Genomic DNA, 27155 nt, shown 5'->3' on the forward strand with positions numbered 1-27155 from the left:
CTTCATATTGTCTTCAGCCTGAAATCTAAACCTAAAATTTATTGGCTGAAAATGTAAGTTCTTTTCATCTAGTTTGATTAATTTTTCCAGTTAGTCAGATGAAACGAAAATGTATTCTTTAGAAATAAAACCCCAATGAATGTTTTATGTCAGTAGATATGTGCATTTATGTAGTATAGGTCCTTGCATATTATCAGCATTTGCACGTAGATTCTCAGATCCTTCTGTGTGGTTTTTCTGTCTTATTTTTTGACTATTTATGCCTTTGGCTCATGGCCAGCTGTTCTGAGCTCTCCAGACTGTTGTTCCTGGTGGAGTGGAGCTGGCAGAGGGATAACGGAGCTGCCTGATGCATCCTCGCAGCCCTCGGTTAAACATGGCTGGTGTACCACCCTGTGGCCAAACTCTCCTATTACAGAGGGGAACAAGCAAAAACCGGGTTTGCTTTTTTTTTTTTTTATTTCCACTGAAAAGCCAGGAAACATGTGCCTTAGAGACACAAACACATGCAGATCTGCAAAGAGCTGAGAGCAGGCTTCATCACAGCAATTTCCCGTGCACATATTGGACAGGTGTTGATGTTTTATAGGGAAACCTCTGCTTTTTTTACTTCCCGTGCCTTATTTTCAAGCATTATCCGGTTTAAGGCTTCATTTTCCCAGAGCATTCCCCTGGTGGGAATGGTGGTACTGGAGCGGTGATGCTGGCTCCTCTACAACAACGTTTGGTTTTTGTCCAGCAGAAATATGTGTGGCACTTCAGCTGTATGAGATCATTTCCTGCTCTTGGGTTTCCCTCTCCAGAGGGAACTGTGCTGAAAGGAGATGTCTTCTCAGTAATATTCATATCCCAAGTGGTCATGCATTAATAAGATTATAGCTTTTGGGATTCTGAAAGCGTCGTGTTGGCATCCTACCGCACAAAGTTATTATAACTACTAGCCGTGTGTAGGAACTGATAAACTTTTGTTTTGCAGCACATTTATAATTGTTCAAACTAATTTAAATAAAAGGGGAACATGCTCGTTTCAGCAAACAATGCAGTTTCACAAAGAAAATAAAGCTTTAGAATAAAATACTGGAGATTAAACAACTAGAATATTTAACATTAAGTATATAAGGTGTCTTCAGTAAAAAAAAAAAAGTGTAGAGCTACTTTTGATTGCTATTTAATTTTTATTTTTCATAATATTTCCCCTGAAATAGGAGTGTTAACATCCATACTTGGATGTTTAGTGTACAATACAGAACCTGGAATAATTTCAGCTCATTAGTGCACAAAACCCCTGGAAAACCACTGTGGTCCATTTTAATTTGTGTATACTTAAAATTATATATATACATATATATTTATATCCACATGCATTTTATCGTGTTGCAAGTTATTCTTAATTTTACTCTTGATTTTCAGTAAGGTTAAACATCAGCATAATCTGTAGATTGGCTTTAGTAGATTATGAAAACTCTAGCAGATGTATGGACAGATGTCACAGCAATATAATTTGGCATCATCTCGTACTTTGTGGATCACAGTGAGTGATTGCCTCTTGGCAAAGCCTTTTACAGGTGTATTCTTTTCACAGGATGGCCAGAAACAATAGTAAAATCATCAAAGAGTGATAAGCAAAAGTAAGCATGCAAACAAAGGTTTATCGAGGTGACATTTCTGAGGAGAAAATATGTTTAGAGTGTGTGTAGATATCCATATGGTGCATGCACAGACCCCTACATACTCATATACACATTAAAGAAATGTAACTTTCATTCTTTGTGTTATATAACTGGATGCTCTACAATTTTAAATTAAGAAAAATAAAGGTGGTATGAGGATAGATAGCATGAAGAATCAGGTGCTCAAAATATTATACTAATTCCATCACTGTCTTAAATTAACTGATTGGTCCTGTGTGTTAAGGTTGTAAAAAATTTACAGTGTGGCTTAGGACCTCAGTCCTGAAATAATACCAGTGTGGGAATTGGAAAAAATAATTTCAACTTCTATTCATATATTATCTAGTAAATAATCACATACAGAGAAATGTTTCTATCAGATTGATGGAAATGTTCCCTATAAATCTCCAAGGCTTCAGCTTTGTGCCCAGGTGGACACAGATGCCATGCAGAAAACCCAAAATGTCTGGGAAGAGAGCAAAAAGTTCAAATTTGACTCAGTAGCAGCCAACATATTTGAATACTCACACAATTTCTAGGAGTAAAATTGTATATATCAGGGAGCATTTCTGGGCAGGATACTGTTGCTCTACTCGTACTGGTAAATAAAACAGGCTCAGAGAGCAAACCTGAATAGTTAATTAGGGATGATCCAGATTGCTCATATACATCTTGGCACGACTCTGGACTGTATAGTCTGTCATTTCTGGGCAAAGTTTGTGTGGGATTTCAGTGACAGCAGACACAGAGGTGATTTCATGCTTTAAAAATGCTATGTGGGTTGCAATATGGTCCTCATATTATTGCAGACACTTTGAAACTGAAAAAGCAGGAAAAAATTAAGAATTCTGTCTTTGGGATTTCACAGGCACCACAAAGGGTCCAGAGGAAACAAGATCCTGTTTTATTTATTAAAATATGTGCAATGGGCATTCTTACTCACCAAGCATCATGTTTTTAAAGTAACACAAACTTGACTGCAGAACTTATGAGAAAGACCACTGAAATTCAAATGCCTACTCCATACTTCTTCCACTTTAATTTAAATAATCTGTGAATTGAAGAATAGCATCTATTCAGGAAATTCTCTTTTTTTTTTTTTTTTTCCTGAAAATATCCAGTCATCATTTCTGAGGGTAGAAGCAGATGTAGGAAAGTTTCCAGAATTGGTGCCTCAGTCTCTTGAGCAATTTAGGTAATTCTAGCTCAAGTGGAAATTAAGGTCCTGAATCTCCTCTCATGTCAGTACTGGTCTGTGCATCCTTGGGTTTAAACACAGAGATAATTAAGGTGGTCTGTGTGTATATATTTAGGAAAGAAGACTATCTAGCTGTGAAGATTTTAATAAGAAACAAATTGAAGAAAAAAAATGAGAGGAGAATTGAACCCTTCAATGGGGTTGTTTTGGAGTTTGGTTCATTTGTGTGTTTTGGTTGGCTGTTTTTACCACAGGAACAGGAAAAGTTTTAAATGTCAGGTTTATAAAACTGTCAAAGAATGAATGTATAAAACATTTTAATATAAATCTCTGTATCGTATAAAGCCATTTATTTCTTCTTAATAACTCTACTGCATGCACTTATTTGCTACCAGGAAAAAACTTGTCAGTGATTTTATTATAAGGATTTTCTGCTGTTTTTCTTTTCAGCGCTATGATTCCAACACTGAAGTGGTAGTAAAACTATTACTATTTTCATTCTTTTTTTTAAATGGATATCACATCCTGAACTAAACTTAGTCTATTATCACTTGATCTAATAATTAAGGGAAAGCTGAACAAGAGAGAAGACGTTCTGTCAACACTTATGTGAGAACATTTAGCAGTGTAGATTTCATGTAAAGATGAGACACCTACTTGGAATTAGTTGGTCCAAAGCAAAAAAAACATAAGAGGCAAAAATTAATACATATTTTTAGCTAAATTGTTCCTTCAAGGTTTGTGTACCTGCTGCCTCTTGTCGTTCAGATCACTGCTTTACTAACCAGGCCTTGTAAATTAGCAATCCATTCCTGCCACTTTTGTGCTTGGTTCTACTTTGTTGGGGGGTTTTGGGGGTTGTTTTTTTTTGTTAGCTTTTGTTTTGTTCGTTGTTTTTCATTTGCTTTTCATTTGGGGATTTTGTGTGTCTTGGTTTTGTTTGGCATTGTTTTGGTGGTAGTTTGGGGGTGGTTTTTTTGTTTGGTTTTTTTTTGGTTTTTTTGCCTTTTTCTTTCCCCTATGGTACCTTTGTGCTTAGAAAGCTTGTGCCTTGGAAAGGACATATTGACATATTCAGAGCATCTAGTTGACATGAGGGGGCTTCCTCATTGCCCAGAGCTTTTAAGTCATTTGATATTCTGTTCAGTATCTTTAGTCTGTTCTTGGAACATCTGTTCCCAAAATACTGGCACAGTATGGCTTAGGAGGATTAAGTATCTAATCACATCAGGTCTGCTCACCATGGTGTTACTCACAGGCCATCTCCAATTAAATTAAGGCTCCAATTAAGTTCCTTCTCTCCTTTTTCTGTAATTTTCGGAAAAACTTGAATAATTACAGGAAAGTTGGCAAACGGTATCAGTGCTGATTCTGACACCTCTCTTTTACATTATCCTAAGATAATTGGTTAGCAACAGAACTCTAGCACTGATGAATGTTGGGTTTGCTCTGTATGTGAAAACCCTAACTACTATTAATGTGGTGGATTTTTGTAGACAATACAAAATACTTTATATTTTCTGTTATATGAGCATGTAACTTTAGGGTTTTTCCTGGTCTTTACCTAAATCATGTTTTCCTTGATAAAGACCTTGGGAGCTTTTTATGCACAGACTAGACAGCTAGGCATAGGAAGGAATTGTAACCCCTATACATTTCTTCCCCAAAATACTAATAAACAAACAAGGAAACCCACAAAAACCCAACCCCCAAACTAACAAATAAAAACCCCCAAACAATCAAAAAGCCAATCAGCTTCCACTGAAAACTCTTTGATTTGAAATTACTTTTTGGGTTGTTGCAAGTATTTCATCTACTTCACAGAATGATTTTAGATTCAGAATATGCTGAAAATATGATTACCTGCATAGTTAGAAATCATCAAACATGTAAATGCATTCTAACAACCTTTTATATCTAAGGACTTTCACAGCAGTCTCAGCAACCACTTTTTTCCAACATCAGATTGTTTTCTCCAAATTTATATTGGGGGAATTTAAAATTCTTTACACAGGAGAAGGTTGCCCAGAGAAACTGTGGATGCCCCACCCCTGGAAGTGTTCAAGGCCAGGTTGGATGTGGCTTGGAGCAACCCGGTCAAGTGGAAGGTGTCCCTGCCCATGGCAGATGTGTTAGAAGTGGGTGATCTTTAGGGTTCCTTCTAACCCAAGCTGTTCTATGATTGTACTAGTGAAAATATAATCGATCACTTTTGCCTCTCACGGAGTTAATAAAACATTTTGTCCTTCCATGGACCGCGTAGGCCAGAAGTCTTGAAGAGCTTTAACAGCGTACAAGATATGCTATGGGAACAATTTTGGCAAACATAGTTGTGAGACTTACTACACATAGCATCAGTAGTAGTAGTCCTTGAAAATATTATTGCATGTTGACACCAGAGTAAACTTTGTTTTAGATAAGTGTCTCCGCTACACCGAAGCAAATTGAAGCACAGAGAAGCTTCCCATAGTTGTTCTCTGCCCACAGTGTTCAATTGTCCTGCCAAAAAGGACTTCCTAATATGTTTCAGAAATACATTTCCTTTGCTTTCTAGGAACTGCAGTGCCTTCCCTGTGAGCAGTCTCTTTGCTACCTTTCTCGTTACCAGCCTGGAAGCTGGGAAAAGAAGGCTTGTGACTGGTTGCTCTGGGGTCTAACAGACTGTGACTGCTCTGTGCCAGAGTCTCTGGCCAGGAGGGTTTCCTGGAATGTCTGAAAGTGACAGCTCTTTGCTTGTCTTGGGGGTTTTAACATGTTACCCTCAATATGCCATGTCCAGTCTCAATCCTCTTGCTGAGGCTGTCGTAGTGTTCATATAAGCGTTTTTGAGTCCATACCATGGTTTTTGTAGTCATGAAACAACCTATGCCCCATCCATACTGTGCTGGGGATTCTCATCCATTTCAGGAGGATTTTTTGCTCACTGGATGATAATTGTAACTCACAGTTGTAGCAATGCCAATAGGTTTATACAGGAAGCATCCTAAGGTGGTTATCTAGGGGGAATGACAATCAGACATGGGCTTTTGTTAGTCTGTAAGGTTTACCTGAATCTCTTCTGCTGATTTGACCTATTTTAAGTAGTACAGGCCCAGTATTTCAAGCATTGCCTTACAGGTGATTTTACCAATCTTGTTGAAGATGCACGCATGGCTGGCTGGGTCATTAAAGAGCAATTTAGTTTCTTTAAAAAGCACCAAGATATGCCACTTATAAACAAAAACAAATCAAAACAAACCCTAACAAAAGCCCCAAACCCAACTTGCCTGTGTTTCCCAGTAATAATAATGAAAAGTAAAATGTAACTTTTCTGTGTCATGCTGACTGAATGTACATTTACCATCTTACGTCTAGGGAGTTTCAGTAGACAGAATATAATTCTTTAACAACTGATTTTTCTCCTTTCTGTTTCCAGAGGCAACAATTTTAAGCTATGATGGAAGTATGTTTATGAAAATACAGCTTCCTGTTGTGATGCACACAGAGGCCGAAGATGTTTCTTTAAGGTTCAGGTCTCAGCGAGCTTATGGCATTTTAATGGCAACAACTTCCAGGGAATCTGCAGACACCCTTCGGTTAGAGCTGGATGCAGGACGAGTTAAGCTAACGGTCAATCTAGGTAACAACCTCTTCCTCCAAGAAATTAACATTTTCTTTACATTTTTCTTTTTGCTTGCAAACATTTATGAAACAGCCCGTTTTAACATTAAAAGTAAACTGAAATGATATATAAACACACGTCAATGCGGCATTTGCATACGTACGTACACAAATACACGGCCATTATTACGATTTATTTTGTTTCCTTTTGCATTTTTGTATTCTTTATTTAGTCTTAACATTACCCATCACAATATTTTTGTACTGTTGTGTATTCTAAAAAAAGAAGACAAGTTCATCAGTGGCATTTTTTTGGCTGAATTGGTTTGTTGGTTCTGGAATATTGGTCTCCCTCCACAATTTCTTTAGAAAAGCAATTCCACAGTTTCAATGTGCAAGCAGAAACAACATATATGTAGGTCAGCTCAGTTTTACCTCCACCAATTAATCTACAACATGCAAATATATCAAAGACATTCTGGTTTTAACACTGAAAATGTTGCAGTTAGATACTCCCACTGATGGATTTCTTGGTCTCCTTTTTTTAGGTGTCAAATCTATATTAAATCCATCTCCTCTTTTTTAAACAATTCTGTAGTGGTATTTTTGTAGTATCGAAAGATAACACAACCCTTCAATGCCCAAAGACTGCGGCCCTCAGCAAACAGCCTTGTGAACACAGGAGGCACAAGCCCTTTTACAGAAAAAAAAAAAAAAAAAAAGAAAACTGGTTTCCTCATTTAAAATATGATGGACAAAATGTCAGGTTATGTTTTTCTGTAGTGTTAAAAAAAAAGTAACTAAAGAAATAAAAGTGCTTCAGCCAGGCTTATGAATAAGTCCAAGCCAGGACCCGAAAGAGAACAGGAGTTCAGGAAAATGCACATTCTATGCAGTTATTCCCCTTCAGGGGGATGCTATTTTTAAAGGGAACCAAGTACTTTATTATTTTAGTCACAGATTTCCAGAAAGCACTGGTGGGGCTTGGGGGGTAAGAAAATAACCACCTAACCCTCCACTTCATCCAAGTGTCACTCACTGAAACTCTGCCCTGGTGTTTAGCATGAGGAGGGAGAAGGAGGAGCAAAGGGTGTCGCGGGTGACCCTTCCCTGCCGGTCCCCTCAGAGGCCGCGGCGGGAGGCTCCGAGCGCTTTCTGTAAAGGGGCTGTGCAGGTGCTGCTCCTTGGCTGTTTGCAACCACTTTTCTGATGCGGTTGACGACACATGACAAACTCAGCTATATGGAAACAAAATCTAGGTTTGATGGTATATATGTTCCTCAAAGGTGTAAACCCGGAGTAGCCATACAAACCAAGTAGTGTGGTGTAGGGTTTGGGGTTTGGTTTTTTTCTTTTTCCAGTAATAGATAAATGCAGGTAGCCCACCAGAGGATCGTGCACAGAGCAGGTTGTTCACTTTACATACAAAACACCACCCTCTGCCTACTTCTATCGTTCATGAAAGTCAATAAAAAATAAATAAATCCGTGCCCCAGTAATATTGTTCCTTCCTCCCATGCCCCCTTTTTTTTTCTTTCTCTTTTTTTTTTTTTTTTTTTTTTTAGTCAGGCAAAAAAATAATCTTAAAATAGAAAGGATTCTCTTCATTCTCTAATGAGTATTTATAAATATGTGATTTTTTTTTTTCTCCATATTATTATAACTTTAAAGTAGTCATTGCTCATTTCTAAAATCTAGACATTAAGGATAGGTAAACCCACAAACCCTTATTTCTGGGGCTGGGTGATGAGCTCTGTATGTCAATCCTTAGCTTTTGAAGATGAGCCTTTGAGGTTATACTATCCACAACTTGTCCAAGGTGTCTGATTGTGGCCTGGCCTGCTCTATGACCCATTGTGACGGAGCACTTTCTAATTGCACTGAGAGAAATTACCTGTTCTTTCACAGATGGGGAGAAAGTTGCAGCCTGCCTCAGTTAAGCATCTTTGACTTTTAATCCTGACTTTTCACTTAGATTTGTCACCATGTAGCTTTGTTTGAAATTGGCCATTTTTTACCCTATTTGTCGTTTCTATGGGTAAAGACCTCTCGCAGTATATCTGGGTTATAACAGTACATAAAGACTGATGATATGGAGTGGCCATATTTGCATGTGTCTGTCCCCGGAAGGGTGGACTGTGATTTTATTGGATGTCTGCAGCTATTACCTTGAAGGATAAATTTTCATTTTTCATCTATTCTTCCCCATCTAGACTGTATCAGGATTAACTGTAATTCCAGTAAGTGCCTATTCAAACTTTTTAAAATGTTATTCCACCATTGTAAAATATGCAAACTAGAATGGCAAAGATTGTGGACAGCTTGCAAGCACTTGATAATTTATTAATGAAATGTGATGATTAATTATCACCGTGTAAAAAGTCATCATATCTTTAGCACTTGTTTTTTGTCCTTCCCATAGGACATAGCATTAACTGGAATATTAAAAAGGAAGCATTCTACAGGTTGTAAACAAGCCTAGAGGAAATGCTGCTTTTAGTACTGTATTATTCTAGATAGGCTAATTTATTTACAGTAGCCAAAGAATTTTTGAACCAGCATTTCTGATAAGCTGTCACACATTTTTCCCCCATGTGCTCCTCCTAATTTTCCTGACATTTGACCTTCAACCTGTGGTTAGACTGTTGTAACATAATAGTTCTTACTACAAAAATTTCTATTTTACAATCCTCCTAGACAATTAACTGTATTTACTGGCTGGTTATAGCACAATTGAGTTTTGCTAAATCTTTGATTTATGGAAACATCATGCATTGCAATAAGGACATTATTAAGTCTGAGAATAACCATATTTCTATGATGATTTTTTACACTCTAATTATGTAAAAAAACCCTGAATTGAACAATTTTTCTCTGTGATATGCATGTTTATGAAACAGAGGGAAACATTTGCCAGATGAATGGACTAAATTTTAACTTCTCTGATATTATTTGGATTAAGAGGCTATATTCTGAAAGGAGAAAAAGGACTGTGATTTTATTTTGAGTCTATGGAATTCCTGAATGGTGTCAACAAAATTATTGATAGTAAGTATGGTAGATTTGAGTTTTGGGTTGTTTTTTTGTTTCCCTTCCTAACAGGTTTTGCAGGCCAGAGGACTGGCTTTATGCAAATAGAGAAAAAGCTAAACAACAAACTGCACAGGTTTCATTTGTAGTTGGTAAGAGTTAAAAGATATTAACATAACATTCCTTAATAATTTTATAACCCATAAAGAAAAACAATGATCTGAAGTTATTCTTAATGTGCCATTTGCTAATAGATTTTTCAATTAATAACTTTACAAAACAAAAATACAGCATTTGTATTAAAAACGAGAAAAATTTCTTGGGGCAAATGTTTAATTTAAACTGTTCTTAAATTCAGAGAGACTTTTCAATACAATAAAGGAAATGCTTGTAATTACCAAGACATAAAGATATATCTTCCTCATATTAAAAACAAAATAATAAAAAAGTAAAAAATTCTCACTTATAAACACAAATATTTTCTGTTTCCACTCGCTAAAATATATAAAATCATGAAAACTCTCAGAAGCATTTTCTTGGTCTGCCACAGGACACTATTCTTTTCTACTGCTGAAATCTCAATTAGAAAAAATTAGAAAAAAGTGTAAGACAAGCAGCTTTTTGAGCAGAACTGTAATGAGATTGCCTGCTGGTGGTAAATTCCTTTTTTTCCCAGGAAAAGCAATATTGCTTTTTTCTTAACTTCCTTAATAAAATCAGAAAATTCCTCTGAAAATAGAGTTACTAACTTAAGGAAACCTCCCAGGAATAAAACCACAATATAACAGGTGTTTTCAGTTTTTAATCTCTTTTGGACTAAATGATGTGTCAAAGATAAATTTAAATGGCTTCTAGGTTTCATTTTTAAGCAAGTTTTGATGATCAAAAGAGAATGTGCAAACTCAAAGTAATAAGCCTCCAATTAGAAGATTGCAAAGAGGAGGAATGTACCTACTGGATTGGATTAACAGTTACAAGTTCTTGGTCTCATTCAGAAGTAACATGACCTCTCTACAAAATATCCTTGGTATACAATACTCATAAGTTATTTTTCTTTACAGTTTGTTTATAGTGGTTTTGTTGTTAGAAATGAACTTGGGTGATGAGTTCCATCTCCCTGTGGTGCTTGTGTGTACTGAGCAGGGTTTTGTGAACTTTCAGTACGGTAAGTACTACACTGCTTTCTTCTCTGCACTAGAGTTTTTCAGCAACCAGATGTTTCATGAGCAATTTCTATATTTTAATATTTAGATTACAGAGATTTATTGCTCTGAGCAGTCCTTAAAAATGCTTATTGGATAATATAATGGGGTTTAGTGGGACACAATTTGTTTCAAAGCAACAGCATCCAGAACTGGAGTATTAATTTGCTAAACACTTTGATAATTGAGTGCCTCTCCTTTTGTTTCTGCTGAGAGATGGATGTGTATTAATCCTAATTTTATGTTGATAGAAGTAAATCTGGTCTCCATGTCAGAATTTTATTTTTCCATTTCCTATTTTTGTTTTACTTAGAAATTAGTCCTGTTAATAAAACCTCAGTGTTGGGAGTGGCAGACATTAGTTATAACTAGCCTAGTAACAGGTCAGGATGAAGGTTTGAATTTGGACAGATAGCTTTAAAACAAATCCAAAGACTTAAACTAAACATAAACAAACTTGAGAGAAGAAAAAGGAAAATGTGAATGTAAACACCTTCTCCTGCTGTGAATTACAAACCTAGGCAATAAAATATCTCTTCCTCTTCTCCTTTTCTCCCAAAGCCTGTCTTCTGCTCACTTCAGATCAAAGGAATAAGTGTCAGCTGACAGAGCTAAGATTTTGGTAGCAACTTTTTCTACACATGGTCATGCCTTCCCCTTTAGCTGATGTCCTGTCTTGCAGAAGAGGTGGCATTTTGGGGTCTTCCTTGTTTGAAGGGCAGAATTTTTTAAACTTTTAAAATGTTAATCAGATATCAGGTCAGTACTGAGCTTGTGTCTCATTAACAATACTATGGAGGCTGTTCATGCCAATTTTATGGAACTGTCTGGAATGCTAAACATTTTGTGCTAGGTTAGAAGATTGATACACCCATAAAACCACACATCATGAGAAATCTGTCTCATGTCAGTCAGAAAATACTGTTGCTGAAATGTTGGGCTTGTACATCCTTAAATAACTTCATTGTGTTCTTCAGAGCTACAAGTTTACAAAATTAAATTGTCTGTCAGGCAATGAATTAAATGGTCCTTTTAAATTGCAGGTACCTGTAGGTCAATGTTGAGGCTGCAGCAGGAGAAAGGGAAAAACTTATTTAATGAACAGAAATAGCTGCTGTGGTTTCTGTATTAGTGTTCACGGGGCAAAGAACTCATTTAAAAAGACTGCAGTGACCTCTGTTCTTTTAAATAATATGAATGTAACAACTTTTTTTTGCATTAATCATTCTGTAAAAAATAAGTTGGTAGCTGTAGAGCTCTTCTACATTATATACAGAATTGATAAACTAATCCTTAAAACTTGCCTAGTAATAATTTATGAAAAAAAATTTTAAAAAAGCCCGAAAACATTTCTCCTTTTCAAAGAAGGAAGTAATTTTTAACCTTTAATCGTAAACTGTTAAGCATAAATTATGAATAGTAGTGAATCCTATTGAACTGAATGGGATTTTTCCGTAGTATTTCTGAGATAGAAGTTCATCCCAATAAAATTTACATTGCAGTTCAATAACAGCTTCTGAATGACTTTTGAACAAAAGCAGCTGTGCTATATTTTAATATTTTTCACTGCTGTAACTTAAAGGCTACTCTCTTGACTTAATTTAAATTCCTTTTTTGTTTCAGTTTTAACAATTCCAAAACATTAACATCTGAAAAAATCCAGGTAGCTGTAAAGGCTGCTGGTTTTAATATTCAATATGCTTTTGTCAGAGACATCTCCAGTCTTACAAGTTATTTCATCTTTTGGGTTGTGAGGGCTTTTATTATTATTATTGTATTGCTATAATTTCTGGAAATAAATTTTCTATATTTTTATATAAGTCAGCAGAGTAGGACTGTAGTTTTTTTATTAATTGATACATTATACCACTAATAATGTTAATTGTTAAATAGCTGGCTCTTATTTCCCAGTCTGATACTTTTGTTCAATATGAAAAGGCACAGGACATGTTTTTGAATGGTGCTCTGAAAGATTGCTCAGCTTGTGGCACACAGTGCAGGAGAGATTTAGGTTAGTTTTCTTCTACACAGCTTTGCTTCTGTAGGCAATAACTCATAGAGCAATGGCACTGAATTCAGTTATACTCAAATGTAGGACTGTCAGAAGAAATGATTATGAATTGCAGGATGTCAGGGAGCAGAGAGTACCATGTTAGTAAACGTGCACACAGTTCCCCAGGGTGAGCAAGGTGGGTGTCCACTTTTACAAATTAGGAAGAGTTTCCTGGGCTTTGAGGGTTTTCTGTTTGTTCTTCCAGCTAAGTGCCCATTCAGTGGTTGTATTTACATGCACCCCTCGTTCTTGTGTCTATCTAGTTAATCACCCATTCTCCATATCATCTATTGTTCTTCTCACTTTTTTTTTCCTCATGCCATTTCAATTCTCTGTTCTTCTCTATAGCCCTTAATCTTTTTTCCTTCTTTTGTATGCTCATCCTTTTAAAACTTCTCTATTCTGCAGATGTGCACATTACAGATGATTAAGTTATTCTGTTTGGAAACATCTGTTACTGAAGCACTTCTTGTCAAAATATCCTACAAATCCAGGGCATGACAAGGAGCTCTGTCAGATTATTAGTAAATAAGAGGAGAATTGTATATTTTAAAGAACAAGCAATGGTGCTGAATTGCATTATATTTTCAATGTGCAGATGAATTTTAAGAGGCAGAAAATGTTTCGTGAAGAAGAAAGCTACTGCTTGTAAAACTGCATTTTATTGCAAAATCCAGAATCTTCAGCTGTGCTGTTATGGATATTCCAAAGTCTACTGTGATAAGTAATTCATTAATATATTTCCATGTATTAACTTCCTACTATCTGGTGAAAAGAATTATTAGAATGCTTTATTCACTCCCTTTCTTGCTGTTTTTGGCAGTAGAAAATCATTATGATGATTCAATTTTGTAGCTCCACCCAAAATGTAAGATTTTGTACTTGGCCTGTTTTCTTACACAGTGCTTATGAATTGCATGAGTTTTGATCTTTTCCTCATTAAGTGTGGCTGACAGCCTGGCAAAAATATGTAAAAGAGCTTTACCTTAGAGGACATGCAGCGAATCAGCAGGGTACTTTCTCTGCAAGTTCAGTCAGGAACTTCCCTCTGTGGCATAAAGTTTGAAACAATTATAAATAATTCTTTTAAAACTTTGCCTATACTTAGCAGATTTAGAGCAGGAAGTCATTGGATTCCTTCTCATTCAGCAATATCAGTTTAAAGGCCCCTATTTCACATAATTTCCTGAAGAAACAGGTTCTGCTGCTATGCAACAAAACTGAAAATGTACCTGGCCCCTTTCAATCAAATTCTGATTACAATTTCATAGTTGCTAGTAGACGGCATGCAAAAAAAAAAAAGGAAAACTGCTGCTTTACTCAGAGACTCTCACTGGAGTCCTCAGTAGTCAGTCCTGAAGCTGCACTAAGACCATCCTCTGGCTTGTTCCAGGCCTTATGTTTTGAACAAAGGTTGAAAACAGCTCACCTTGAGAAAAAAGTCCAAGTTTGAAAGCAGAAGAGCCTGCCTGTATAAATATAATCAGGAGGGCTAAAGTCATTATAGCACATTATTTATTCTGTACAGCCACAGAAGCCAGTTACAAGAGATGCTCTCTAATTTCTCCTTCTCTGTTAAATATAGAGTGGGAAGAAATGGTGCTGCACAGGTCAGCCCAACACATTAATTGGCTCACTGGGTATTCACTTCTTCCTGCAGTCTTCGTGCCCACTTGCTCTGGAGAAAAGTAGTAGCTGTTTCTTGAATGGCTGGAGTGACTTAGGTGGGAATGTAAAGGGAACCAGCATGGCCACTGCTGATCATTTGTCAAAAGTTTTCATGCTATTCTTTGGGTTTTGTGCTTCAGAATTTCATCTGTCTCAAAAAAAAAAAAATTTCATTTACTTTAAAAACTGGTTTTTTTCCTCTTCCTGTCTGCTGGTACTGCTCTTACATTGCCCATTGCTTTGCTGCCAGCACAAAAGGTTCAAGTCTATGTGATGAATTTGACTAAAGTAACCCATTAACAAAATTGTTAATTTTAACTTGCTGCAGTTTTCTGATATCTGTTGTAGAATAAAACAGGATGGGAGGAACGCAGGAATGCTAGAAAAACAACCTTTAGTAGAGAGAGTGCATTGCTTTTTTCAGCAACACAGATTTATGCTATCCCAAAATGAAGTCATCTGGCCTGCATCTAAGCAACAACATCCTGGAAAAGTACATGCTGTGTACAGAAAGGCATAAACATCACTTCTTGAGATGTGGAATGATTAATCTATATCAATGAAGGAAGTGATGTTTCTGACAACTGAAGGGAAACGTTGGAACGGTTTCTGGGTAGAGATGTCCACCTTTCAGCTATGTACATCACAACTATTCTCTCCTGAATTTGGCTTATGAAACAAGCTGGATGTTGAACCTAGGAAATGTCTGATCCCCAGTTTTAGGGAGTTCCAAGCATGAGGAAAAGGCACTGAGTATCATGAAGAGGAACATAGGAGATGCCAGCTGAGGGGATGCTGTTCTTTTGGGCCATTCAAGTAAGATGATAAAGGTCTGCAATATGTTTTATGTTGTGGTTTTTTGGGAAATTTCACATGGATATAGTTTGGCTTGAGAGAGGACTCTGAGAAGGTAACAGTGAAGGCACACTGGACTTCCAAGTGTGAGCTCTCTCACTTAGTGAGTGATTGAGAAAATTAGTCTTGTGATATACTGATTTCTCATCTCAAGCCTGTGTTTTGGTTAGCACAGGAATTTTGCCGGGAAATGCTCAAGTTATCTAAAAAGCTTCCATTTTTACCCCTTCCTTATCCAGTTCCAGTTGTTAAGATGAAAAAAGAAAACCAACTAAAAACTTTAAATAATAAGGAGCATAAAAACTTTAGCTTATCATGAAGAAATCTTGAGAAGAGTCTTGCACATACAATTTGTCAAAGCCAGTGGCAAAGCCTCCGCAAGTTTCTCTCTAGCTCAGGCCTGAATCTGCTTAGCTGGGGCATGGGAGACAATTATCATATTAACAGCAAACAAAAGTTCAAACCTTCATCAAAGTGCAAATAAAGGCCTTAGATATGCTGGCTGACCATTTAAGGCTCTACAATATTTACTTTCTCCCTGACAAAGCTTTCAGGGTTGGCTGCTGGGGACTGAGGGCTTTGCTCTATCAGTGCTTTCTGCATGAAGGACAGCAATAAAGTTCATTTCTGTGCATGAATTCTACTTGCTCCTTATAGAACCTCATCTGTGTTTGCTCTTCCTCAGCTAACAGAGGGGAAAATTGCCATTAGTCTCCTGGCAGGCTGTCAGTAAAATATTATTTCAAGTTCTCTTACTATAAAACAGATGTTTTCCTTTTTGTTGTGTATACTTCTTTCCTGTCTTGTCACTCTTTTCATCCATCTTATTTTTATCTTTTTAAGTTACACGTTCTGCTCATGGTACTTTAAAGACATAGATGATTTAACAGGAGCCTCAGTAATCAAACATACAATAATAATATGTTTGGGGCTTTCTCAAGGCACAGTGGTGTGCTCTGAAATAGCCACAGAAAAAAGGCAACAGCAAAAGCTTAAACACAAAGCAATTTATGTAAATTTGAAAATTAGTTGCCCTAATTGGTGGTGAAAAATCATTAGTTTAATGTTCAGGTAAAGACGTTTTTAGCACTACCACCTAAATGTTTTCAGAAACTTCTTTAAGATTGCTGAAAACAATAGACTTTCCATTTGTGACATTTCAGTGTATACTTTAATTTTTCCCCCACCAGGTGTAGATAGTTGTCAGGTTAGTAAATATATGGGGCTATCTGAGTCAGGGCCAGAGTGTGGTTATATATCAAGGGGCTCTGAGAGCTGGAATGCTGCCAAAGTTTCACAAGCAAAGCCCAAGGGAGCAGCCTGAAGTGGATGGAAGTTGTTCCCTCTGATCCTTCAGCCTGAACTCTTAAAGGGAAGCAGGGAGTGGGAGATCCTCTAAAATACTAAGTATGACAAGAGGACTCTTGGAGGGTAGGAAAGCAGAGATTGCTGCAAGCATGTAGCCTCTCATTTTACCAACAGGGACAAAGCAGCCTCCAGGATGTGCTGGATCTGTAAGAATAGACTGTCTTGAATTAATAAATCCTGATTTATATGCCAGGGAGCTATACATGTCTAGCTCATACTGGTCCTAGCAAATCCTTTATAAAAGGACTTTTCAGAAGAAGTAGACTAGGCCTTTTAAATATTTTAATGGGAAGAAGCACTTGAAAGTAACTTTTTCATGTATAGCAGGTCTTAAATTTCTCATATTTTACTTTTATGTTTTCTTCCTTTAGATTTGAGAAGCAAGATGACTTAATCACATTTCAGGACTGGTGATTTAAATTATCCTCACATTTTTGTTCCATGACAGAAAGTGGGTGTTACAGTCAAATCTAGCAGGGATAACAAGGAATCCTGCTCTAATCAGTGATAGCAAAGGAACTGAATAATATTTTCTTCTGGTGAAGAATATATAAAAGCTAATGTAATGTCATTCATATTAGCAAAGTGGGCTGCCATGGCAGTCATTCCACAGTAAAGCTCTTCTCCCAGCTGCTCCCACAGGAATCTCTGCTAACATATTCATAAGTGATTGAGAGACAAAGAGGAACACTGAGATGATATTATTTGCAAATGCAGTGGGATTATTTAGGAAAATCGAATGAAATGCTGCATTTGAGGATTTTCTGAGGGGCTCCAAAATGCTGAATGACTGCACAGCAAAGTGGTAGGTGGAATTAACTAGCAATATGCACAAAGTAATTTGTGCTAGAGAAAAGTAACCTTAATTATGCAAGTGCAGTAATGGAATGTGGTGGCACTGAGCTGAAGAAATTGTGCAGTCGTTGTAAATAGCTCTTGTAAAACAGTTCAGTGCTTAGAAGTGACCAGAAATCCCAGTGGATGGGAGTAGCTGTGGGGAGAAGAAGTAAGACCAGAAGAGAAAGCAGCATTATGCTATTATGCAGTCATGGTTTATCCGCTTCCTGAATGCTCCATGTGTGTTCAGTTCCCGTTCCTCTTGATTAACTTAAACGGGGAAAATACAGGTCACTGCAGCTGGGAGGATTACAAGTATGGATTAGCTTTCCTACATGAGGCAGCTAGGCATGCTAGGAAAAAAAATACCTGGGAGAATATGAACGTAGTTTTATAAATGTATGATTATATAGCCGTAAGAAGCAGCAAGAGGTTAATAAATTGATTTTTTTAAATGAAATGGAAATACATCAAGGACTTTGTGTGATAAGGCTGTTTCTGCAGCTCCAGAAGTCCTAAACATGTCCATCACTGGAAGCTGTGGCTGTGATAGAGTAGTAATTACGACAGAGCAGTCCTACTTTTCTGTGCTGCTCTTGAAAGCACAGTGCTGAACTAGCTGGTCTTATGTGCCATTTCCCAGTTTAATTTGCAACTTCTTTCCCTAATTATTTCATCACTAGTTTATACCCTGTGTTCAGAACAAGAGGAAATTGCTAGTGAAAGTAATCACAGACTCACAGACACATTAGGCTGAAAAAAAATATAAATCTATCATCAACTGGGTTGTATACAGCCATTCTAAACTTTGTAATCAGATTCCATGAAGATTAGAGTGTTAACACACAGATGGCAGCAGATGACACAAGCCAATATTTCAGCAAATTCTCAAAAAAACCTCTTGATTAACTGACAAATCCAGTCAAATTAGGGTAAGCCATTAATTAAAATGGCTCTTTTATGTTCACTAAACATTGTGAATAATTTTTTTTTACTTATTACTAAGATCTTTCTGGCCAGAAATTTTGGTCTGTAGCTCTTTAAAAAAAAAATGAATTGTTGGCATTCAGTATTAAGAAAAAATAACAGTAACTCAGCATTGGTGAGCTGATGATGTTTCTAAATTTATACAGATATTTAAAATACTATCAGACTTCATGTAAAAACACCTTTCTTTGCTCTTTATGTCTTTGTTTCTTAGGACTTTCTGTTTCCAAGATATAATGCTCTTGAGAGGAACATTTATTAATATGTTTGCAGAAAACATTTAGAAGTGCTTATAAATGAAAGTTCTATGGAGACATACTCCACTATTTCTATTGTAATACTACAGTTTGAAGAGTTATTTTCAGGGAATAGAAAATTACTTTTTTTTTTTTTTTTTCCCCCCAAAAGCTCTGTATAAGATATTAAAATCATTAATAGTTTAGTTCAGGAAGCATTTAAATCTATTAAGTGAATAGGACTTTTTCTAAAAATGAAGCCTTACTAATTCAGTGGTGCTGTGCTTATCTCGAGAACTTTTCAAGGAAAACCAACCAAATTGCCATCTCTCTGCAGGGAGATACTGCTTTTCTGATCAGCACACCACATGCTCACAGCTGTCATCCTGTCCTAATACACACTTGTAAGGAACTCATAGAATAAATGTTTGGAATTTTTTTTTTTTTTTTTAATAGAATGGACATGCATTTGGTAGGAAGCAAGGGAAAGGGGAAACAGAATCAAGGAGAGTGAAATTGGAATGGGATATCTGGTTCTCACTAGCACAGCCAGGGATCATTGCAGTAGGTCTGGCATATGTTGAGGGGAATTGCCAAGTTTCTGTTTGTCCCTCTCACATTAATAGATACTACTTCTAAATGATCAAAAAAACCTGCAGCTGGTTTCTGTGAGAGTCAGATCTGATCCTATATCTCAGTTTTGTGTGAAGAGGAGAGCCAAGCTGCTCAGGAAATGTTTGGCTCCCTCTTCTTCAATCAAAGAAAGAAAGGAAAAATGACAAGGCTGCCAAAATAAAATTTTGCATAAATCAAAATTATTTTGAAACATTTCTATATTTGTTCTGCTGGAAGTCTGGAATAAATCCCTGATAAGGAATTTTCTTACTCTTTCAGCACTAAGACCAGTGAAATCTGATTATAGACAGCAGATAACTATAACTCTACATGTGCGTAGAGCTTTTGTCCTTTCCATATGTAGCACAGAAGTTGAGTTGTCCACCTATTTGCATAAGTATAAGTTCACAGAACCTGGTTTCTGAGTCATCTGTGGCATTTTGATGGCCCCTCCTTTATTGCATCTGCAAAAAACCTTCGTGTAAGTATGTATTAGCTCCATGACTGTTTCAGAAAGGTGGCTCTTTTATCCTTGCTTCACTTCTCTGCAGCAGGGCATTGTTTCATAAGTTCAGTCTTGATGAAGGAGCCTAGCAGTCTCTCAGCTACAACATTATTCTTCATTAATGTTATGAGAACCGTAATTCATTTTTCAATGTGCTTTTTTTGAAGAGCTGAAAACATTAAAAACATCTACCCAGTGCATGTCACTGATGAGCAGTTACTTATATTAAAAGCACTTACTCTGTATCTAGCACATTTTGCATTTATGTCTATTAAAATGCATGAAACATCTATCATAACATTTTAAGCACTCAGTAGCTTATTACTGGAACCACATAACTGCTTCCTTATTATCTCTTCTTGACAATAACTTTAATGAATTATATTCAGGTAGCTGTTGAAATTTCCATCCTTTTTTGGATGACATGTCAAGAGGTTAACTTATGCTCCCTTCCAGCTGATTTCTAGGCCTCAAACGATCAGACAAGTCCCTTCAGAGGAGATATTGCTCTGTTGAGCTGAGACATCAAGATAAAGTTGGCTTTCAGAGATGCAGTCCCCTTTGGGAAATGTGCAAGGAACTCTTCAGCAGTTATTTGTCTAGGCAGTCTTGAAGCAACAAGACACAAGATGAAGACCAAGACATGGAATGAGAAAAAGCAATTAAAGAAAAAAGGGAGCTGTGGTTCATGTAGCTTATGCTAATTCTTTGGTATTATTTCTTATTCATTTTATATTCTGTGAGATTTTCCTCCAGGGAGTGAAGCACATGTATGTAGAAATAAAATTTCACTAGTTAAAAGTTCCTCTCTGTCTCTGCACACTAAGGCTTTTCTCACTAGTAGTAAAATCTGTCTGGAAAAGAAAGCTCAAATAGGTAAGTCAACAACTCCATCTTTCACTTACATGCCATGAATTGTTTACAGGTGACTTGTAAAAAAACTTATAGTTTTACCAAAAATTAAGCACTATAATTGTTGAATATGGGTGAAAATTACCTGGTGACCTTTTGCTGTGGTTATTGGTACACTTTGAACTGTCTCTGCAGTTTTTGCTGTCTAATATTTCAGCAGCTCAAAAGCCAGTCTGCAGTTTCTTAGGAGGAAACGACCACACCATTTGCTCTGGGGGGAAGAAGTATTCTTGCATCTCCAGCTAACATGAGACAGCTGACACCATCACTGACATGATACAAGACACTTAGGAACTCAGCTGATGAGCTAATTGGCTGTGAATAAGAGCAGCACTACCTCTGAAAGTCAGCAACACGGATTCTTGATTCCCTAAAATTGCATAAACCAATGATAAGATACAGAGCACACCTTAAGAAAGTGCAAGTAGGGACTTCTGCCAAGAAGCTTACTTGTTTTGTTAAATAAAAAATTGTCACTTTCTGACACTGAGCACAATCCTAAAGAGATGATAAATGGCACAAGAGCATTGGAGAGATTCTCTCAATGTTAAAAACAACTCCAGGTACTAAATTTAAAAAGCTATGCTTTTCTTCTCAGGCATGCAAGACTATACCCATCCAAGTCAGTGGAGGCTGATTGTAGAACAGGGATCAACCTTTGTATTCACTCACTTGTAATTTCTGAAAACAATCTGAAATGTCTATTTTAGTCCTCCTTGCTTGATTCCTGTCTGCCTAGAAGTATCCAAGAATAAGCAGTGTCAAGAAATTGTGCTTTCTGATCCATGATGATTATAAAAATATTTTAAAACACTTAAATAATCAATAATAATAAAACTTTAAATATTATTCTCATTATTCTTAATTAGGCAAAATGTTATAATTCAGCATTTAAATTACAAAAAAAAAAAGGATATGAGTGTAAGATTTAGTTGTAACTATTTTATAACAACTGTTTTTTGGGATGAAGACACCTGTAAATTAAGAGGAGTTTATTCTTAAAATAAAGTCACAGTCCAAATTCTCTTCCTTTCTATGCCAGATAGTTTCCAATCTGCTTATTCTTAAGAACACTGTGCAAGATGTAAGGGTAAAAGGAAATATTTAAATGTTTCTTTTTCCTGTTATGTTAATTTAACTAAACATAAAGGTAATTTTTTTCTATAGAAAGGTAAATTATGGCTAAGCATACTTAAATTGTGCTTACTTATATTTTAAAATGTAACGAGTTTTGACAGCCATGGTTTTGATATAAATGGGCACAGTCAATATGAATGTCAGAAAGGCTGATGTGTGGTCAAAGCTGTTTCTGCTTTTCTTCCTTGTTGTCACTTATCATCTAGCCAATGTACAACAAATATTACAATTCTCTCCATGAAAAAAAATGAAATAATCAAGTGTGTACCTACTTTTTCTATGAAGATTGCTGTAAGTTAGGTTATTTTTACTTCACTGGGTTTAAGTGGAAAGCAGTAGCACAGGTTCTTCGGGCTCCTAAGGGTACACCTGGAGATCAGCTGCATCTGTTGCCTGCAGCACCTTTGTCTCTCAGTCTTTTTTGTTTGTTTGCTTATTAGCTGAATGACAGCGATTAAGGTCCAGATTATAAAAGTTATTTAGATACCTATCTTACTGTGAAGTCAGAATTCCTCCAGATCTCTTGGGCTCAGAGAAGATAACAAAATTCGTCTGGAAGCTGAGGGCACTGTGTTTGAATAGTAACTTGTAGAGATGATGCCTAAGGAAATGGACGTTGTCAGGTGTATTACTCTCCACTTCTTTGAAAACTTAGGGGAACGTTCTTGCTGCTCCTGGAAATCCAGGACAGGGAAATGTATGTTTCTGCCTCTGTGTTTTTTAAGGTTTGGGACTTTTGGTTTGGTAGCCAAGACCAGAAAAATGAGTCTGCTGAGGTAAATATCAAACTCTTGGGAAAGGAGAAACTTACCTTGAATTTATCTTAGGATTGCTGTTTTCCCTTACTTTAAGCCACATCTCAAAAACCAGTAGTATTGCTAGAACTCTGAATTTATAGAGAATTAATGAATATTAGAGGTTCTGGCTGCCATTAAAGTCATATCTGAACAATGAATATTTACTTTTAAAAAAATTGAATTTCAATACTCCTTAAAATTGGGGTTTAATGTCAGTTTTAGTACTATTTTACATAGGAGTTCCCAAGTTCCCACATCATTTGTCATAATTTTTCAATCCTATTCTTTTTATAGAAGCAGAAAAAGTAAATGCTAATAACTCCCGATGAATTAGCCATTCTTTTCTTTGCCAGTTTTACAAAGTTTTTGTTAAGTAAGAGCTAAAAAGAATTTTCCATTGAAGCAAGCTTTCAGAATTAGAAAGCTCAGTGTAATGCAAAAATCCTGCATGGGAGAATTTCAGTCTTTTAAAGGGATTAAAATTTCCCATTTTCTTTTTCGTGTAATACACAAGCTTATGGTGGGTGATATTTGAAGAAAAAATAATTTCAGTTATCAAATGGGGTAGAAGACTTGTGAAATAGCTCCTTTCCTAGTGTAGAGCAGTAGCTTAGGTAGAATGAAGCCAAAGATACTGACTTGAAAGCGTTTGTGTTGACTTAAAGAAAAATGCTCAAATGTATTCAGCTTAAAGTTTGTGGAGTTTTTCATCATAGCAGCCACATCAAGCTAATGCAAAAACAAATTAAGATTTATTAAAGCCACACAAGTAGTTTGTGGAAATGAATCTGCTGAATGCCAACTCACACTGTTAACTCTTGAGTGCACTTTAAAACATTTAGCCTGATTCAAGGTAGGATATGACCTTGCAGTGTGATTGTGAAGCTGCACGATCCTTGCAAGCGCGCATTGCTTTACATGGAGTAAATACAAAGTAAATCATCTTTCACACAAGTTTTCTTTAAATTAGCATCCAATTGCCATGTATTGAAAGCTCACCTCACCTACAGCAAAGCCAATTGTCAGGTTCACCATAGTTTCTGAAAATTTGTCTCAGAGCATTCAGCAGTAAGCTGACAAAGCAACAACCATCGTTTTCAAGCTCATTGACTTTGCTTTAGTTCACAGCCTTGGGGGAGATTCATACAACCTTTAGTACCTTTAGCATATTTTCTGGTCCTTGTGATCCTCAGAGAACGGTATGAAAGAGAAACTGCACTCATTAAAAATACAGGGATCTAGCTGCCTTCTGGTTTCAGCTACTTTTAAAAGATACTTTTCTTTGATTATTTTCAAGAAGAAGGAAAATTACATGTCCTTAGGGCTGTTTGTGTTTCACTTGCTTACATAGATGACTTACAAAACTAAATTAAAATGCATAAACGTTTTGAGTAATGCATTGAGAAACGTCTGTAAGATGGGTCAGACTTTTCATAATGCAGTAACAAAACTAGTTTTATCCTCTCATGTGCTCTGAGCTCACAGAGAGCTGTAATTGCTACTTCAAAACCTCTTTTTTTTTTTTTTTCCAGGAAATACAGTTCCAATTATTATAGACCAAATAATTGACAAGCAAGGCACAATTTTGAGAGCATGTGTCTGTCTTCTACATATCCTTTGCTCTAGCAGGGAAGTGTGGAGGCCAAGACTTGTAACTCTAAAGTTTATTGCTTTCTGATGTTTTTCTTTCTCCATCTTGCTGAAATAGAGTACTGGTCCTATTTGTAGAGAATAGGCTTTCACAAGACAGTGTTTCATCAGCAGCACCTTTCTTGGCAGAATCCTTAGACTTAATTTAGTCCAATAGATCTGTATTCTACCCTCCCACCTAGATCCACTGGCTCTGTTTAGACATCAGCTGTGTCACAGTGAATATCTCACAGCTTAAAAGAGATAAAAGGATGAGTATGTGTGATATTACACCCTAAATTAAGCAGCTTCCAAGAGAAAGACAAAGCTGGGAGGGGGGAAATGCACAGCAACTCACGCCGTGGCCTGGGGAAGCGAATTTAGAGAAAAGAGAGAAAAGAACCAGGCAAATGAAAACTCTGTGTCCTCAGAGCTGGATATGGGTGCTTGATTCCTGGATTGGTTGTTTTTATATCCTTCCATGGATTTTTCTTCCCCAGTGAATTCACTGTGTATGCTGTTTCTCCTTGCTAGTGAACTAGATCAATATTGAATGCAGTCTGTTTGTAGTTTGTTCATGTAGGGGAAACCAGCAGAATTTTCAAAAGTAACTTGTTTAGCTTTGTGTGTTTCTATATGAGAAATATAGATATGCCTCAATGGCAATATTTAATATTACATTCCTGTTATTCTAAAGAATATGAGCAAATCTATTCTACAGCTGAAATGAAGGCTAATAAATGATACCAGCAGCTCCAATCTCCTTCATTTTAATTTCTAAAATGTCAAATTTTATTTTAAAAAAAGGGATAAAAATACCCTTAACTGCCAATACATTACCCAAATTGCCAAAAGCAATTTTGCCTATAATGAAACTATTGTGGGCTGAAGCATTTGGATCAAGCAGTGCAAGATTGATGTGTTTTTCTTGATACAATCCAGTGAATGTGCTATTCTTGTGGAATTTTCCATATGAGTCTGTTGGGCAGAAAATACAGTAGACAAAATTTCTTTGATTTGCAATTAGATATTTTCAAGTTATCTTATCAATTAGCTGTAAATGATAACCTGATACACTTTTCTGATGTTTAAAAGGCAATGTAATTTTCCTATTGGCAAGAAACATGTTTAGTGAGGGAATTTTGGGATGATACAGGCACAGTCATTTAAAATACAGTTGAGTCACTATATTAATTGACATTTTAAGATCAGCTGTGCTAATGAGTGTTTTGGAAGACCAGTAATGTTTCTGCAGCCAGCCATAGAAAGGATAGTGATGGTTAAGATGCCCTACCCTGTACGTCTTTTGCTTCTGTACCTTGCTCTGGAGGAGCCTCCCCTGAGCTATTTGTGCTGCAGCCTGGTATGAAATGCAGATGCCTCATGAGGTTTGCACAGTGACTGTGAGTCTGGCTGAGTGCTGGAACAGAAGCATGGGTTAGAGGCATGCTAAATTTACTCTGGAAGGCAGGATAAATGAGATGGCACAGAGTTGTCTTGTTCTGCACCAGGTATTTACAATGACACTCTTAGGTGTCCCTTAGAGCCATGCAGTTTTCTATACATAGCAAGGTGAATTGTAAAATATTTATTATTTTAGCTGAAATCTTGACAACCCTGACTTAAAGTAACATTTGCTATTAACTGAATTGATCTCAGGGTTTTGTCTTCTTGTCCAAATGGCTTTTTGTCTAAATGCCACCTGAAACTGATAGCTGTAGAATGCATAGTTTTCTGTTAGCAAACCAGGCTGAAACCACTGATCCTTCTTATGCTGACCAATAAATAAATAGTGGTGATTTGCCTGTATCTGGCTTGGGTTCCATAGGTTAGTATAGCATTCACTGAACCACCCAGTCTCCCTTGCTAGTCTCTCTTTACCATGCCTCTTTCTATATTTCATGTTTCATATCTACTTTTAATGGCAGCATTGAATGCTCCAAGCATTTTGGTACATTTCTTGGTAGTGGTGGGTGGCATTGTGAGAAACAAATTCCTGTGTTTGGTGCAGACAACTAATTTTGACCATGTTTTGGTACAATGCCAAAAGCTAGTATCTTCTTTCAAAATCATCAGTTCTGTTCAGATAGTTGGTTAAAAGTACAGTACCACAGGATAGATATCTATAAGAGGAAAAATTGTGCATATTGAAGTTAATTGACTGACTCGTTGGAATTCAGCAAATCTTCAGGACCTGAATTAGGCTGAATAAGCTCCTCACAAGGTAGTAAAGAGAATAGGAATCTCTAGAGAATATTTAGAACATTCAGTGCACTGGAAATTCGATTTTTTTTCTTTGTGAGGTTCACACTTTTTTCCTTTAACTTTGGAAAGGCTGTTAAGTTCCAGCTGAGGTGCTGACAACAAAGTAAGCTCATCTTTGGATGCCAAAGTAAACATATAACTGGGAATTTTTGGGGCTTTATATGTCCTAGCTCATAATGAATTGCACCATCAAGATTTGTACCTGTATCGACTGACTGCACAGTCTGCATTTTGCTTTGTAAAAAGTTGGTTATACAAGCAATTATCTGCTTTTAAATGGATGTGGAAATTTTACTGGCGTGATGGACTCTGAGCAAATTGTGGTAGCCATAAAAGTGCCAGTACTTCTTTTATTTTGTACTATCCATTTTCTCTAGGGATGCATAAAATCTAGTAGTTATTTAAGCCTTTAAAATAGGGGAAGAGCTGAACCTAGACATTGATAATAAATTTCATACTTAAGCAAGAGGAGACACTTAGTGGGTTTTATTTTTTTCCAGTTTGCATCTGGTCTCAGAAAGGAAAGGTTTATAATTAAGAGTTTAGTATCTGAGAAAATGAGTAGCTCAGAAAGTGAGCCAGTGAGCTGGC

The 27155-nt window shown here is 36.6% G+C and overlaps 1 protein-coding gene across 31 annotated transcripts in view; it reads left to right on the forward strand.

Annotated features, from left to right (window-relative positions):
* NRXN1 (neurexin 1) overlaps positions 1-27155 on the forward strand; it is a 676704-nt gene that overhangs the window by 281706 nt on the left and 367843 nt on the right. For 22 of the 31 annotated variants that reach the window (XM_048299377.1, XM_048299382.1, XM_048299400.1 and 19 more), the window contains 2 exons: positions 6284-6487; positions 8682-8708. In XM_048299377.1, coding sequence (XP_048155334.1) covers positions 6284-6487; positions 8682-8708 — 231 coding nt within the window. The remainder of the gene's footprint in view (positions 1-6283; positions 6488-8681; positions 8709-27155) is intronic. The other 9 variants (XM_048299387.1, XM_048299397.1, XM_048299406.1 and 6 more) reach the window with 1 other exon arrangement.

Source organism: Corvus hawaiiensis, chromosome 3 (assembly GCF_020740725.1).
Source record: "Corvus hawaiiensis isolate bCorHaw1 chromosome 3, bCorHaw1.pri.cur, whole genome shotgun sequence".
Taxonomy (NCBI): domain Eukaryota; kingdom Metazoa; phylum Chordata; class Aves; order Passeriformes; family Corvidae; genus Corvus; species Corvus hawaiiensis.